This window comes from Gopherus evgoodei, chromosome 5 (assembly GCF_007399415.2).
Source record: "Gopherus evgoodei ecotype Sinaloan lineage chromosome 5, rGopEvg1_v1.p, whole genome shotgun sequence".
Lineage (NCBI taxonomy): Eukaryota > Metazoa > Chordata > Testudines > Testudinidae > Gopherus > Gopherus evgoodei.
The window spans coordinates 139161838-139178703 of NC_044326.1; the positions used below are offsets into that span (position 1 = coordinate 139161838).

Here is a 16866-nt window from a genome sequence, read left to right on the forward strand (position 1 = left end):
GAACTCTGAGGGGTAAGAGTCTTCAACTATATTAAGGGCTGTTATAAAGAGGATGGTGATCAATTGTTCTCTATGTCCACTGGCAGTAGGACTGGATGTAATGGGCTTAATCTGCAGCATGAAAGATTCAGATTAGATATTAGGAAAAACTTGCTAACTCTCAGGGAGTTAAGCTCTGGAACAGGCTTCCAAGGGAGGTTGTGGAATCCCCATCAATAGAGGTTTTTAAGAACAGTTTGGACAAACACTCACCAGGGATGGTCTAGGTTTACTTAGTCCTGCCTCAGTGCTGGGGGAATTAAGGTCCCCTTTCAGCCCTATGTTTTTGTGTCTCTGTGAAAACTGTGTTGGATTAATTTAATTACCATAAATAGCATTTTATCCCCTCTGTTTTGTGAGTCAACTTTTTCCATGTCTGTAAGCCATCCAGAAGAATGGATACTGTAATGCAAGGTTGGCATGGGATGAATATAGACAGGTGTAAAATGAAGCGTTTCCTGTACCCAGAGAGTTGTGAAGTGAGAGAAGTTAGAGGAGAGAGCATGAATTGACAAATGGAGGGAAAATAAGAGAGATGAGGGGAAGGAAGACTGTTGAGTCCTCAACAAAGGGGAAGTGGAATGAATAACGTTGGGAGACCATGACCTTGCCAACATCACAAGGATAACATTTTCACTAGGATACATTGATTCAGCAATGTATCAACCATAAACGAGTTGTTGTTCTCCATCAGACACACCAGTAAATGCCACCTTTATTAACCACTGGCCTTTTATTATAACAATTACTGTGAAAGATCTTATTCTCTGCATGAATTTAATTCTGCCATGTCCCTCTACAAGTGTTTTGGGAGTCTACTGCTGTTGAAGGTTTTGGCCTTCTCAGAAATATATATAATTCAAGCGCAGTAGATCATCAACAGTGTCCACTTGACTTGCTGCACTGAAGTTACGTCCATGGAGAAGCTGAAATTGTCTTTACCTTTCAACGCGTAAATCTACAGCTTGCCATTTGTCTCAATCACACTGACCCCATAATAATAATAAAAAGAGCAGCAAGTTTTAGGGCATCAGATTGGCAGCATCAAGACAAAGGGAAGACTGGGTGGTAGATAGTTCCCACAGTGTTACAAAGACAATTGTTCTCAGCTGCTCGGCACTGAAGTAGAATGCTGCTTGTTGTTGAGTGTAAACTCTAGTGTCTGCAGCCAGCTCTCTGGGGTTACCTCCTACACTCAAAAATGGGGTTCCCTTCAGCACATATTTCCAATCTGAATAAGTGGCTAGCATAAGCCACCCAGATAACTAGTACTGTGTGGTGGTGTGTCATTTGGGATTTCTCAGGGCCAGAGTCTAATACCCTTAAATAATCACATTGATTACTACTTTATTTCAGGAGTAATGCCACTGAAGTCAGCACAGCAGCTTGCAGAATAAAGTACTACTCAGGGTGAGTAAAGGATAACACAATGTGGCCTATAGTCTGTAACTGTGTAGCCAACATATTTTGTTCATCAAACAGGGAAAGCATGCAATAATGGAGACATCACCTACCCACCTCAAGTCTTTCTTCTCTCACTGAAGTTAATTGGAGTTTTGCCATTGACTTCCATGGAAGCAGGACCAGACCTCGACAGAGCAATGCACAACAGCTCTATGAGAATTAGCATCTGAGTCACTTTATAGTCAGTGCTGGGTGTGCCCTGAGGCACTTATTTTTGTTGTCAATCTTTCTGTTTTATTGTGTTGATTTTTCTAAATTACATATTTTGTCTTTGGGAAAGTGATATAATTGTGCTCTATTCAAAAATTAATATCAAGGTGAGCTGGAGGAAAGTTTGGCATGGCAATACACTGGCAAGCAACACAAATAGAGGAGACACCCCACATTGGGAAAGTAATTTATATATGTCTTCCCGGCTAAATACTCGGAGGGACCATCAAGCTCCTGTTAGAAACTTGGAGGTTTTTGTAAAGTGGCTGAAATTGACCATGGAATAGTTGGGAAGATCCAGTGGTTCTTTTTTAGATGACTTGTTTCTCATTGGTCCACACCATTAAAATATGAAGACCACAGATGGTGGCTAGGGAGACCATTCTTCTACTGTTTGCCACACTACCAACAGATTGTAACATCAGAAGAACCAAAGTACCAAAAAGATATAATGGATATTGCAGTGTAAAAAGGTACAACACATGAAATACTGTACTCAAATTATCTTCATGTCCTAGGCCACTTTATACAGTAGAAACCCACTAGACCGATGCAGTAACCTGCTAAAAAGCAGGTTCAGTTCATCTCATCCCTACCCCAAGAAAAAGTATACCTAGCTTGATTTTCTATATCCTTCCAATCAGCCATAGCTATATCATTTTTGTGCTTAAGTTATTCATCTAGGGCTCCTTTCCTTGCTCTGCTCACCCGTGCCCTAAAGGAATCAAAAGTCTTGTATTGAAAACAGGAAGGGAGAGAAAAATGAAGAGAAAGTTTAGTCGTACAGTACATACAGTATCTTCTAAATCTTAATCAGTTGTTTATTGGTTGGCAAACAAGTTTCACTTTTACAACAAATATTAGTAATGAGGTCATTCAACTTTGAGACCATACAAAATGGATCATAAATTAAAAAAAAAATTATAATCTGTGCTGCTAATTTACCTCCGGAAAGCCTACATTACTTCAAATCCTATCAAATAAATAAATTTCCTGTTAGGAAAATAATGAACAGAGAATTTTTTTAATCACTTCAAAATAGTTGGTTTTCAAATTCTTGTTATAAGACAGTCAAATTTCTTTTTTTTTTTAACCACTGCAGTACAAGTGCCTAGATTGGGAACCAGACTGAGGCCTGAAGACTCTTAACTCCTACAGGGATATTGTTTTCACATGCAGAAGCCCAGCTATAACTATAAGAGATCTCTTGGCTTCTAGTACCGTGCCTACTGCCTGGGTGAGGGACGGCTTGCCAAATACGCTTCATATTAATTATTATTATTATTATTATTATTATTATCGGTTGTGCACTGTAAACATAAAGTTTGCCCTGCTCTAATCTGCGAAATTTCTGTTGGCAATACACCGACTGAAGAAAGAGAAAGCACGAGAAAAAGAAAATCCCATTGGTTGAAAAGAATTTGTGATTGTATTACTAGAATATGAGCCTTAGAAAGTGACTTTTTTTGTTTTGGTTTTTTTTGGGTTTTTTTTTTTGCCCAGTGAAATTTTTAAAGAAAACAATGGCAAAAAAGGATTTATGAAAAACCTTGCTCCTACTGGTAGACAAATTTGCAAGACCAGCACAACAGAAAAAGTTATTTTTTTTCCCACTACATTAACAGGGACGCAAGTTCTGGAGGAACAAAAAGCAGACTATATGTGCAATGCTAGTATCTGTACATTACATAGAAATTGTTCAATTTTTTTTCTGCCATTAGTTTTTTTATCATCAGTTAATACAGCAAAACATAAAATATGCGTGTAGCATATATAATTCTAGAATTCCCATCCGTTTCATTAGATTTTGTTTTGTTTGCTCCCACAGCTAAACGCGCTGCAGTTAAATCGAGTTGTGAGTGACCAAAAACCATTATGTGATACAGATTCATAATAAACAGTTTTGCTATTTTTTGTTGTTGTTTGTTCTTTGTGCAGCACTCCCACCGAGATGCATCATCGCTACTAGTTTCAAATGCACGTTTGGCCTTTTTTTTTTTTCTTTTTAAATCAGGTCCTCAGTAATAATAGCAACAGAGCATCAAGGATGTTTAAACAAACACAGCATAACTCGAGAAGGCCACGAAGTGTGCCATTATCTGTTGTATCTCTTTCATTAACATAATGAAGTCTGTCTGAGAGAGGGTGGGGAGGAAAGGGGTAGAATTTCATCAGTTATTATTCTCCCCGGGCTGGCCTAAAAATTCCAGTAAAAAAAAAGTCTGACCGTTTGTTTGTTTTTTAGAACAGCACGAAGATTTAGGAGTACGCACAATATTACCACTGCTTGTATTAACTCAGAACAGTAAACCAGGTGTTAGGGAGGAGAGGGAGGGGATGTTGGTTGTTTTACATTTTTGCTTAATCTTCTATAGACTAGTGACCAAGTGAGCAGGTCCTTTGGAACTCCCTTCGGGGGAAGTCCCATCTTTGCTCGGTGGGACTATAAAACCATCACTGCTGCCTCGGCCCAGCTGGTAGTAAGTGTGTAGCTGATGGACGTGGTTCCTGGAGCCTAGATTTGGCATGCTTTTGTAGTACACATCGTCGGCATCACCACTTTTGGCCGGGGGGGGGTCGGTCTGGGTGCTGGTGGTAACGCTTTCTGTGACGGGCATGCCAGCTAGCGTGGGCATGCTGGTATACAGAGAATCCCTGTTGGGAGACTGGTGGTCTTCTGTGTGCTCGTTGGTTAGCAAGGGGAAAAAGCTCTCGCTGTTGTCTTGCGCGATCCGTCTTCTGGTGTAGTGGTGCGGCTGGTGGTTCTCAGCGGAATAAACCGTTGGTGGTAGCAAGGGGGCGTCGGACTCTTCGTGGATGAGTTCCAGGCCCAGGCTCTCCTCATGGTTGAAGGAGGTGGCATCATCGAGGACGATGGCGTTGTCCTCGGTCGCACTGCCGATGGAGTTGACGAGTTTGTTCACCAGGTTCCTGTTCTGTTCACTGGAGCGCTCGTGGTTGTTCAGATAGGAAGGGATGTAGTTGGAGGTGAGTTCCTTCAAGATCTTTTTCTCTAGGGCAGTCTCAGTGTGGTTATTATACCCACGGTCAATGATTTGCACACAGTTGCTCAGGTACTCGCCGCTGGCGATACTGTAGCTGTTGCCGTGGTTACCATTCAGTGGTAGAGTATCCATGACACTTGTATCCCTGGCATTGTTCAGAAGCCCCTCTGAAAAACATCACACAAGAGGGTGACTTGGGCAAAACAGGACATTTGCGCAGGACTCATACAAACATCATACTTTCTTAATCAACCAATGCTGCACTGCATTGCTATGTTAACACAGCAGCTGTGTAAAAATTGATATCAAACAAAATTAAAAATTAAAAAAATAGATTTGGTTTGATAACAGTAGTAGCATCATAGAAAAAACAAAAAAGCTTAATAATCTTTTACATGGGAACATGAGCTCCAGCTAATAAGATTAAGGTTTTTCCTCTGAAAATGATATCTGGTATCAGGTATTGCACTTGATTTGTCAGTAGCTTATAAGAAGGAACAGCCCCTCTCCAAATAGCTCCTGTTCATATCAGACATAGCTGCTCCCAAATCTCAGCTTCTTTTATATGTTCCTTAAAACTAAGAAATCTATGAGGCAGATGTTCAGCTGGTATAAATTGTCCTAGCGCCACTGATTTCAATGGAACGATGACAAGTTACATAGGTAGCGGACCTGTATTTGCAGCGTAGCTATCCCATTCCCAAAACATGGTTTAGTAAACTGACTGAAAACGTGAGATCTCGGGAAAAAAATTCTTATCTTCCTTACACTTAATGCAACTCCACTTGATGCAATGGAGTTGCATGGATAGAATTTATAATTTTTGCTTCATGCTGACTAGCTGTGTATCCGTGTTCAATTTTTTAAATCACTTTCTATCTTCGAGACATATTTGCAAAGCAATTATATATCACATTCCTTCTGTTACAAGGGCATGACCAAAATTATTTGCATGATGCTTTGCTGTGAATTTTATATCATAGTCATACGCTAGGGATTACAGTTCTGTGCGTGTTGTTATTGCTAAGCTCCATATACTATATTCTTTCAAAAGCTGTTTCTGAGTTTCACTTTTTCATTAGGTAGCTTTGTTCAATTGCAGGAGCGGCGCCAGGGTTTTTGGAGCACTAGGTGGGGGTCCTTCCAAGCTCCCGGTTGTTGGTAACAATTCTGCGGCGGTGGGGTCCTTCCGCGCTCCCGGTCTTCGGGGCACGTCGTCGGCGGGTCCCAGAGCGAATGAAGGACCTGCCGCAGAATTGCCGCTGAAGACCCAGAGCGCAGAAGGACCCTCCACCGCCGAATTGCCGCCGAGGGCAGCAAAATGCCACCCCCCCAAATCCTGGCGCCCTAGGTGACCGCCCGGGTCGCCTAAATGGAAGCGCCGGCCCTGGCTGTAAGGATTATGGGCACTGTAGATTTGATGGGCTGCATTTTCATCAGGGATGCTTGGGTATTTAGTCACACAATTCCCATTTGCATGAGACAGCCCGTTATAAGCCTGCCTGCCATTTTGAAAATGTAACCCTCTAGTGTTAGGACTTCTGACCTACAACAGGAAAAAATACATATATAACTGCAGAAACTAGGCCTGTGCCTTCTGGGAATCAGTTGGTTTTGATGAAACTATTTAAGGAACTATATAAACTTCCACAAGCCTACTAACATTGTAAATAAATTCAGGGGCTTGAATCTTCACCGAGGGCGGCTCTAGGTATTTTGCTGCCCCAAGCACGGCAGGCAGGCTGCCTTTGGCGGCTTGCTTGCGGGAGGTCCTTGGTCCTGCGGATTCAGCGGCACGCCTGTGGGAGGTCCACAGAGGCTGCGGGACCAGCGGACCCTCTGCAGGCATGCCGCCGAAGGCAACCTGCCTGCCGCCCTTGCGGTGACTGGCAGAGCGCCCCCCGTGGCTTGTCGCCCCAGGCACGTGCTTGGCGTGTTGGTGCCTGGAGCTGCCCCTGATCTTCACTCACTTACACCATTGTAGATAAAGAGTAACTGCTTTGAAGTCAGTGGAGTAAATCCAGTTTAAGTGAGAGGAGAATCAGGTACTGGCATGTTAAGCTATCATGCTAATGACTACTGTGATCACTAGAATGAACACCCAATATGAGACTGTATGGAACTTTCCATGCATTTTTTCAGTTAGTGCATTCAGATGCTGCCAAAAATCACAGACAGCACTGAACCAGCAGTGGTGGATTAGAGTAGCTCTGTGTTGACAACAAAGATTAATGGTCATTCACATCAGCAAGAAAAACTCTTAATACACTGCTAGTGTACCTTCTGAAAATATAGGATTCAGTCTATATCTGTGATGCAGTACTTTCAGTATAGCTATCTAAGATTGGAAAGTGCTACTACAGACTTTGTTCTTTCTTTGAGTGAAATGTCCCGAATATGTCACCCCTATTTTGGATTTCCGGTGCATACGGTACATTGTTGTATCATGTATTTCCAAACAAACAAGGAAAGTTATGCATAAAATAAACTAGCCATCACAGAAATAGAACAAAGCCATTTATTTTCATGTTAGAAGGTCTCCATAAATGATCCACAACGTTTAAGGAAAATAAAAAGAAAATATTTTTAAAAAACTGTATGTTATGAGTGATTGTTGCTACAGTGTCTGCTTGATGGTCATGGCTGAGTAACTTATGCATCGAGACACTGCTTGTTATTTCTGCTGCCAATGCATAGAATTGGAGGCTGGAAGATTCTGTAGGAAAATAAAGTGGATGGATTGCATTTGAAATAGTGTAAATTTTATAATGAAATATGTCATATAAATTGACAAAAGGTTTATGACTTTGCAAATAAAAATGTTTAATTTAAAACAATGTAACACACACACACACACACACACACATATACAATTACATGAACTTATGTTGGATAAATGACACAAAAAAGAAAATAGACAATAAAAGCATCTAATCTGCATCAATATACATAATATAACTATATATATTAATCCATATGGTTTTTATTCTTTTGTTTTCAGAATTGTGAGAGATGAACCATTTTTAATAACTACATCATCTATGTGTGATGCAATAAAAGTGAACTAAAAAAATTACATTTGATATGCAATGTTTAGCTTTACTCCCATACTTGTCTCTCTGTAGGGCTCTAAACGACAGCATGAAGAAAAGGAAAGAAAAAACAACAAGTAAGCTTACAGCGACAGTAGGAGAAACATGAGTAAAAAGCAAATTGATGATATGCAGAAAAAAGAGTTAACAGAAATCATTTCCACTGCCCAGAATACATGAATCTGTTACATGGTTTGTTGCAGGTTAAAATACTGACATTTTAGACAAAAAATGTTTTGAGCACAATAATAAACATGTGACTTTTAAAAAAGATCTATTTTTGCAAGTTTTTCCATCTCAGTTTATATCTTTAGAGTGCAATACAAATCAAGAATAAACATCTGGAAATGTAAAGGTTAAACTGGCAATCCCCACTCAGAAAGACAGACACCTTTAATGCCATCAGAATGAATGTCTTTACTTACTGTGAGTTATAACTACCCCGGCAGTTGAAATTGAAACACATTTCCTTGCTAAACTGTGATATCTTCCATCTTCTGCACACACAGTTTTGTTACAGTGTGATTTTGCTCAGCCAGGGGGTGCTGGCATTTTAAAACCTTTTGCAATGAAGATTTGTTTGCTTTTGCTTTTAAACCAAACACACCAAAGATGAGGATGAAGTGTTAACTTTCAATCTCCCAGTTTGTATTAGTTTGTGGCACACCTCTTTTATGTTATCTTATTTCCTTCTTCTCTTAAAATGATCTTTCATGAAAGCTGTTGTAAAACACCCATCATTTATCCAAGACTCAAACTGATTTCAGTCTATCCAGTGAAAACACCTCCTCTCTCAGATCCAACTTGTGGCAACCTCTATGGTTCAGCAAACCCCTCAACTTCTCAACTGTTATCTTATTCACTCCTTTATGGCCAAAGCCATCCCATCGAAGGAATTGAGAGCGTCACCACTGACTTCTAAGGCCTGACCTGAAGGGTCTTTTCATTGGTTTCAATGGGCTTCGGATCCTAATGGCAAACACCTGTTCTCAGACAAAACTGTGCCGCAGTACAGAGTGCTAGGTGGGCATGAGGTCTGCAAGTGTGCTATACAAGCTCCCCCTGAAGTCAAATACTTGTGAAAACAGATTCCCACAAGCAGTGCTCAACTCTGCTTTTGCAAGGGAGAGCAGCTGCAGATTCCCTGCCCGGAAATAGCAGATCCAAAGGGCTTGTCTTGATTAAGATTTAGTGTCATTTGGCTAGAATGTTTTAGCTAGCACATTATAAAAGTCTAGAGCAGAGAAGGTAGCTTCACCGTGAACGGCACTAACATACACTGGAACACAGAAATTGCTGCCCTGGTTTAGACCCCAGGTTCATTCAGCCCAGTGCCTTGTCTCTGACAATGGCCAAGACCAGACGTTTCAGAGGGAGGTGCAAGAAACAACCACCTTGTCTACGTTAGAGTTTTAGAACATGTTAGATAGAAAATGTTCTGTAACCATTAAATCCTAGTCAAGACAAACCCAAACGTGGTGACAATTTGTAGTGCGTGGGAAGCGCACAGAAGCCATGCTAAAGTGGCACCGAATGGATATTTATAATGTGTTATCAACTCAATAGATTATCACAATGGCTCCGTTAGTTTGGCTATGGGGTCAGTATGCATGAATCCCAGAGGATTCATAAAGCCTTTTGTGGACTCTGTATTTACTAACTTGGGGTTGCAATATGGACTCCTCTAAAATTCATAGGGACCTACCTCAAACACTGCGAAGAAATTCCTGCCCAGAGACGATCACCTAGTTTAAAAGGGCAATATCTATTACACTTCTTACTTCCCTTGATATATTTATGGCTATCAATAAACTCGCAGTCTCCCAGAAATACTGACTTCAATTCTGCTCCCATTGAAGCCAATGGTAAATATCCAGTGGCTTAACTGGCATCAGTATTTGTGGAGTTCTCTTTAATTTCTGTTGACTGAACCCTGAACAGGTCTGCTTTTAGCATACTTATAACCTCTCTGGCCCCAGTTCTGCTTCCTTGTATTGAGTAGCACCTCAAAATCAAAGGGACTATTTGTGGAATGAAGTTCTACTCAGTGCAAATAACAGAATTAGCAGCTGGGCCTTAAAATTAGATGACCATTTTTAAAAATGCACTTTCTAGCAGAAATTTTTTGTCATATTTCAGCCCTGAGCACATTTGTAGAGAAGCCAAGAAAATTGAAGATTACAATAAGCCAAATGCTGACTTGACATTCCCTGCTGCCATCCAGAGAGTACCTCTATAACCCAGTTTAAAACTTCCACTGGCTAGTTTGGAAAGCAGATGTAAAATGATGTTAATCTTAAAGCACAGCATCTTTTGAACAGTAACAACCGTAACACTTCTGCAGCAAGAAAATATAAATATTTACACACCCAAACTGTGCAGATTATCAAAATTTGTTTCAACAGTTGTGATTTAGCAAACTCTTAAAATTCAGAGCAATTCCCACTTAATGTTAGTTCCTTTAACAAGAATTAGTGCGATCTAATTTATTGTGAGAAGTTAGTATGGTTCCAGAAATTTATGAACAGAGAAAAGGTCAAATGCATATACTTTCCCCTTTGTGGCTGGAATTAAAAGACCTTAATGATACAAGTCAATATATAATTTTACCATAACAATGCTGCATATTACAACATATCTTTATTGCTTGCACTGTTGCCGTTATTTATTTATTTTCTTTATGAGACCCCTTCCTGCAAAGGGACACCTTAATTAGAAGAGGAGCAAACAAAGAGAGCTGACATTTTGGAAAGTATTTGTGTTTGAAAGCAGAGTTACTCCCCAACGATTCAGTTGTCTGTGGGGGAAAAAAGGATAAAAGGCTGAACTATCAAACTTAACAGATGCAACCTGATCAAGCATCCAAATACCAGATGTATTCTGCAAATCATCTGTAAATAGACCGCTCTATAACAAAAAGCATCGTGACGTTCATGTAAAAACATGGTCTATTCACGCAACCAGAGCAAATACAGAAGACAAACATATAGGTCACAGGAAATGATTTTTGCAGTAGAATCTTATAGAGTAGGTCCAGCTGACTCTTTGCAGCTATTTGATTCCAGTTTCTAGTTTCCTGGAGCTCTTATTTGGTCTCCTTAAAGCACGTGTAGTTTGCATTTATTTACATGACAATACATTAATTACCCCACTCTAAAATCTGCCCTCTTCGGAATCGGTCTAGATTTCTCATTCCATATCCCTCTTAGAGCTCAAGGGTGTTTTTTTTTTAATGCATAATCTCTGACAGATACATTGATGAGCTTTTGACAACTTATTTTTCTATATGCTATTCCAAAAGCAATAGTAGCTTTGGTTATCAAAGGCCATTTTGACATGACTTACCTTGAAAGGTGCTCCTCTTTCTAAAATGAACGATTTAACAAAGAAACGAACTGACAACAAAGCGATAAATGGATACAGCGGACAAAACACACACCGATGACTAAAACAATACAAAACCAAAAGAATCAAAACCACCACACATATTTGAATGGATCTGATGAGTGGCTATTAAACTGAAGCTGGTCATTTGGTAGGGCTAGTGAGAAAAAACCTAAGGAAAATGGAAAAATGTACTGAGATGAGAGGAGAGATTATTTATACCTGGTTCCAAAAAAAACGAGGGGGGGGGACAAAGGGAAAAAAGAAAAAATGGGCCTATATAAGCCACATAAAATGGGACTCTCACTAGAAAAATTAGAGAGAAACTCCTGCACACCTTGTGTGTTGTACATGCTGACAGAAGGGTTGTTATAGACCGCCGATTCCCCGAGCAATGTATTATAAGGGTTGTTAGTGCCATGAGAACGAAGCAGAGCATTGGTTATAAGGTGATTAGCCATGGCTCCTGGAGCAGCCCGATAGAAAGACAGAGAAAAAAAAAAGGTCAATCAGGCAAATATGGTATAAAAAAAAAAGGAAAAAAGAACATTCAGAATGACAACAGTTGAAATAGTTCTGATTAAAGCAGCCAGCTAATTAGACTTGAAAACTATATGCCACTAAAGCAGCACAGATGTTTCCGACAATGCCCAAATCCAAGTTGATGTGAAAGAAAATGGATTGGAATGTTGATAACCCACATATATGGCGGTTTCCCTAGTTGCTCAGAGTATAAGCAAGGATACAACAAAAGGTGACAGTCTACACAATGGGGGACGGGATCATCTCCAGATGATGAACCAAACAATAATAATAACTCACATGAAAATACATTCAACTCTCACTGTTGACTAGGGTTTATTTACTGGTCACTCGGAACATATATAAAAAAGGAAGGATGGAAAATGTTGGCTTCCATAAGATTCTGGGCACTTATGAGAGCTCTTATTCCAGGAGCAGCTATTTACGTATAATAGGGCAGGTTCAATTCTATCCACTGTGCTTTAAATCTACGTGGTAACAGCTTATTGTGCAACAACAACATGCCCTCACAAGTGTGAGCATCGTAGTTCTTTCAAGAGTTCCTACAAACGGGACTAGAGCAGTCCATGGAGGTCTTGCTATTCCAGGGCTCTATGTTGCCTTTGCAAATACAATTTTTCACTCACATCCTCGTTGGCTGTCATTTTCGAAACTACAACCTAGAGGAAGCTGAGGGGCCACAACTCTGCCTTTTCTTTATGTTAGACTTCAGGAGGCTGAGCTGCTGGATTTTTGCCCTTCAGCATGTGACCAGAGACACCTACCTTGTACCTAAGGAAAGGAAGTTGTTTCTTGTGGCAGTGACTTCCCTCCCCTGCCTTAGCCAATTTGCAGCAGGAATACACATCTATGTGAAGGGGCAGTTGAAAATCTGACATAGATCACGGTGTCGTTGCCAAAGACCAACCCTCAGACTAGGAGCAGGGAGAAGGGACATTCCCTTGGTCACTGGCCAGAAGTGTCAAGCACATACATATTCTTTACTTCCTGGCCTAACCTTGTCTATCACACTTCCCTGCCCGGTCAGCAGGCCCTGCCAGGGCAAGAGATGCTACAGCAGGCAAGAGGGGGCTTGCAGAACAGTGGAGAAGAGAAGTAGGGGTGAAGAAAACAGAATGACACCTCTGCTTCAACAGCCTGCTGCAAAGGTGCAGTCCTGGGTGTAGATTGCTCTTCAAAAGCCACCAGCCTGCCCTCCTTGCACCCAACACAGGCAGCCGCCTCTGCTCTTGAGGTGCTCAGGTCATCTGTGGGGCATGCCAAGGGACCCCCCCAGTCAAAACAACATGAAGGCCTGTGGTGAGGGTGAGAAGGAAAGGGAGTTTGGAGGGCAGGGGAGAGTCACTGGGGGACAGGAAGCAGAACATGACTTAGCAACAAAAGGGGAAAAATGACAGAACAGAAAGGGTTACAAAGAACATACGTGAGAGGGGGAGAGGGTGGCAGCCATTTTGGGGCATAGCTCATGCAGACCCAGGACAGGAGGGTCCTTGTGTCATGTGGTGCTGTTGGCCCAGGAGGTGGCTCCATGTCATTATGCGCCAAGGTTATTTGTATATTTCACTCTGTTACAAAGAGCTGGAAACTGCCTATGGTTATCCACTGAAACTCCTTCCAGCTTAACACAGGCCCTTCCAATGGTCCCGTCTGTACAGCACATGCTGCCCAAGCCCTGGAGGCCCAGCCCCGGGCGTGGTGCAGTGCAGAGCTCTGCCACCCCACGGGAGGAGGAATTCTGCCCTTCAGGAGGTGTAATGTTACCTCCTTTGCTGGTTGGGGGGCAGGGATGACCATGGCTCTGGCCTTGCCCCTTTGGGGGCGTGTTGCCTGGAGTGGATTTACTGCTGATAGAAGGGGCTAGTTTGAGGATCCTGGAGACTCCCGCTCTATCATAGAGCACTTCGAAGGCAGGGCAGGTCTTCCTGAGGCCTCACCACTAATGCACCTCACCAACCCCAAAAGGAACCACCTCACTGATGACAAGTACAACCAGGCTCTATGGGCTGGCCTCTCTGTTGAGGTGTAATGGTGATTTTGTGATGCTGGCGCTTACCCACAGGGGACTGGACTGAACCCCACCCCCTCACGCATCTCACATAGGATACACAGCAGCTGGTAACAACCTTAGGACACTACCATGGAGGTGACAGGTTTCAGAGGGGTGGCCACGTTAGTCTGTATCAACTCCTTATTTTACAATGCAGGTGGATTTCCTGAAAAACCAAGCCCCAATGCAACACAAAGTGAACTACCAGGCTGTGTACTTTAGGGTCTACTCACAGCATTTCATTTAAATGAACACCTGGCCTCCGATGGGAAACTTGAAAAAAAATACATAGTTGGTCAGACTTTGCAAATCTGACTCTTAATGAACAATATCCCTCCAGTGCGAGAGAGACAGAAACTGACCTCACACAGACTGCCTATAAATATACTAAACACGATTAATAGCAGTTTATTTTCTGTCTTCCTCTTTCTTGCTGAGGTCATTTCCATTAAAAGTGATTTCATTTCACTGGTGGGACCAAATTCTGCTCTTGGTTCCAGCAGTGCCAATCTGGAGTAGTAAACTCTGCTGAAGTCAGAGGGTTTAATCTGGATTTATAATGTAACTGAACACAGAAATTTGCCTTGCTTGTTTCCCCACCGTGAAAGAAGGCTGGGATTATGGATCTCGCTTCTTTCAAAAATGGGAGGGTCAAAGCAAACAGAACCTTGGTCTTTAATAATACCATTCTGTTTTATTTTCTTGTAAAGTGTTTGGATCCAGCTCCTAACTTTGCCCTCAAGACCCTCCCTTCTGCTTCTGGCCTCCTTTGTAAAGCGCTTTCAAGCCTGTGGATGAAAAGTGCTATATAAGAGACAGGTATTATTATTGATCAATCTCAGAAGCACAATCTCCCCAGCTCCAGTGACGGTGGGGGTGGTGGGCTCCAAATGACCAATAATTAAAGCTTTAATTCAAAAAAATAATACTAAAAAAGACGAGCTCTCTTTTCAAAAGGGAGGGTCTGTAATAAAAAAATCCAACCCCCTGACACTAGCCACACTTCTGAGTTCCCATCCTGCTTTCTTTGTGACACTTCAATGTCACCATGGCAACCACCAGGGCTACTAGAAACAGGATTAGGATTTCAGATGAGGAATGAGCAGCGGGGGCAGGTGATCTCACAAACAACCCTCCTGTTTGCATGAAAATGTCCTTGGTAATAAATAATGAGCAAAGCCAAATATAGAAAACATGTGATCCGAGCAGCAGGATTTCTAAAAATATCAAAGGTTTCTATAAGACTCCAGCTCCTCTGTAACAAGTGGCGGAGAAGGAAAAGGAGCGAGAGACAAGCGTATTATTTCCCCAAAGACACAGCGTACCAGACAAACTAGAGCACTTAGCAACAGAGCCTGTGAGAGACGTTATGGCAACAGAGTGCGGACTTCGATGCTAGGGAAGTGTGCGGAGTGGGGAAAGGAAAGGTGCTTTGAAAGTTGCTAGCGAAGGCCAGGGTGTGTGAGTTTCAAAGTAGAAGGAAGCAGGCTGTGTATGTGAACTGACTGTTCTGATTCCACTCAGTGTGAGGAGACTTTCCTGCTATGTGATGTCTGACTTATCCCTGGCTGTCTGCCCAATAGCCTCAGCCAGAAGCATCTGGTTCATAGTTTGTATTTATTTATTTATTCACTTATAGCTGGAGCCTAAGCTCTATTGCTTTCAATGGAGCAATGCCAATTTACACAAGCTGAGGATATTCCCCCAATACCTTCTTCATGTAGCTAGAATTTAGTGATAGCCTTCCTTGCACAAAACCTCTCTGTTCAGTTTCTCATGGCACTTGCATATTATGCATATCTGGCAAACAAATCATTTATTTGTTTAGTTACATCTGACCGGTTGTCAGCTTCTGTGAGTGGAAATTCCCAGGGTTCTGTAAGTTGAAGAGATGCTATCGATAGCACCTTAATTTTGCTTTCCAAAATACTGTTGCACTCTGCATGCTTGTAAGCGTGTGGCCATGAAGTCAGAAAGAATCAAGGGTCATCCCAGACACACATCTTGGGGTGTCCTTGTCTAATGAGCGGAGTCAACCAAAACCGGAACCAGTAGCCAAAGGTTAGTAACCAGAGCATACAAGGATCAGAAGTTGTACCTCTGAACAACGTAACACAAAGAAACAGCAATGTTCAGATTTCTATTTCAACAACGCAAAAGTTCCAACCTAGGATTTGGTTCAATCCAATATATAGCTAAAGAGGCAGCTGGGCAATTCCAATCTAGATCTTGGCTGAGATTCTAAGCACCTTCAAAGTTCATAGATACTCAGTTACCGGTTGCTGGTACGGGATTACCTCCAATAAAGAATTTATACACTGTGATTATAAACAGAGATTTACCTTGTGAGAATGGCACTCTCTTACTCAGCACCAGAGTTGGGTGAATAATTTGTAGCAAATAATTGTTTCAACTCATTTCACCTCTTTTTCTGTTCATGAATTGTCAGCAGACAGATCACAATTATCTCAGATTTGTTATTCAGAATTACTTGCTGGATATATTCAGTGATTTATTCTTGGTCCGTGAGAGAGTTTGGTATTTTAAAGATGAGCTTTTTGGATTTGTCATGAGATCTCTTTTTGTTGCTGGACTGGATGAGTGTCACTTGTACGGCCAGATTCCGATACCCTTACTCACAGTAGACCTTTGCTTGGGGAGTAGTCCCACTGATTTCAGTGGGACCACTTCAGAGGCAAGTTTATTATTTAATGTGAGCAACTGTCAACTGCATCTGGTCGTTAGAATCAGGTTTCCTCAATGAAAAGTCAACATGATGAATCTGATCTGCATTTCACAAATATTCTGCTTACATTTGCTGCTTTGGCAAAAGTGCCTGTTAGGAAAGTCATCTGCTAGAATATGCACCAAAAGCAAATAAAAAAAGAGGTGAAAACAGAGTCCAAGTGAATTCTCCTATAATCCAAATAGATGTGTGCTCTCCCCCCCTTTTTTTATTTTATTCTTTTGCCATACTCGCTCAGCTGTACTCAACATACCAACTCTGTGGGCATCTTCGAGTCATAGCTGCTTATTTTACTGACAAAGCCAACTTGAACTGTTGTGAGCAATGCAGAGCCAA

The 16866-nt window shown here is 41.6% G+C and overlaps 1 protein-coding gene across 19 annotated transcripts in view; it reads right to left on the bottom strand.

Moving 5' to 3' along the window:
• Positions 1-2511: 2511 nt before the first annotated feature.
• ADGRL3 (adhesion G protein-coupled receptor L3) overlaps positions 2512-16866 on the bottom strand; it is an 817914-nt gene continuing 803559 nt past the window's right edge. For 9 of the 19 annotated variants that reach the window (XM_030565466.1, XM_030565463.1, XM_030565473.1 and 6 more), the window contains 2 exons: positions 7830-7847; positions 2512-4885 (listed from right to left, as the gene is read on the bottom strand). In XM_030565466.1, the coding sequence (XP_030421326.1) occupies positions 4083-4885; positions 7830-7847 (821 nt within the window). In that variant the 3' untranslated portion in view covers positions 2512-4082. Of the gene's footprint in view, positions 4886-7795; positions 7848-16866 lie in introns of all 19 variants that reach the window. The other 10 variants (XM_030565478.1, XM_030565475.1, XM_030565477.1 and 7 more) reach the window with 2 other exon arrangements.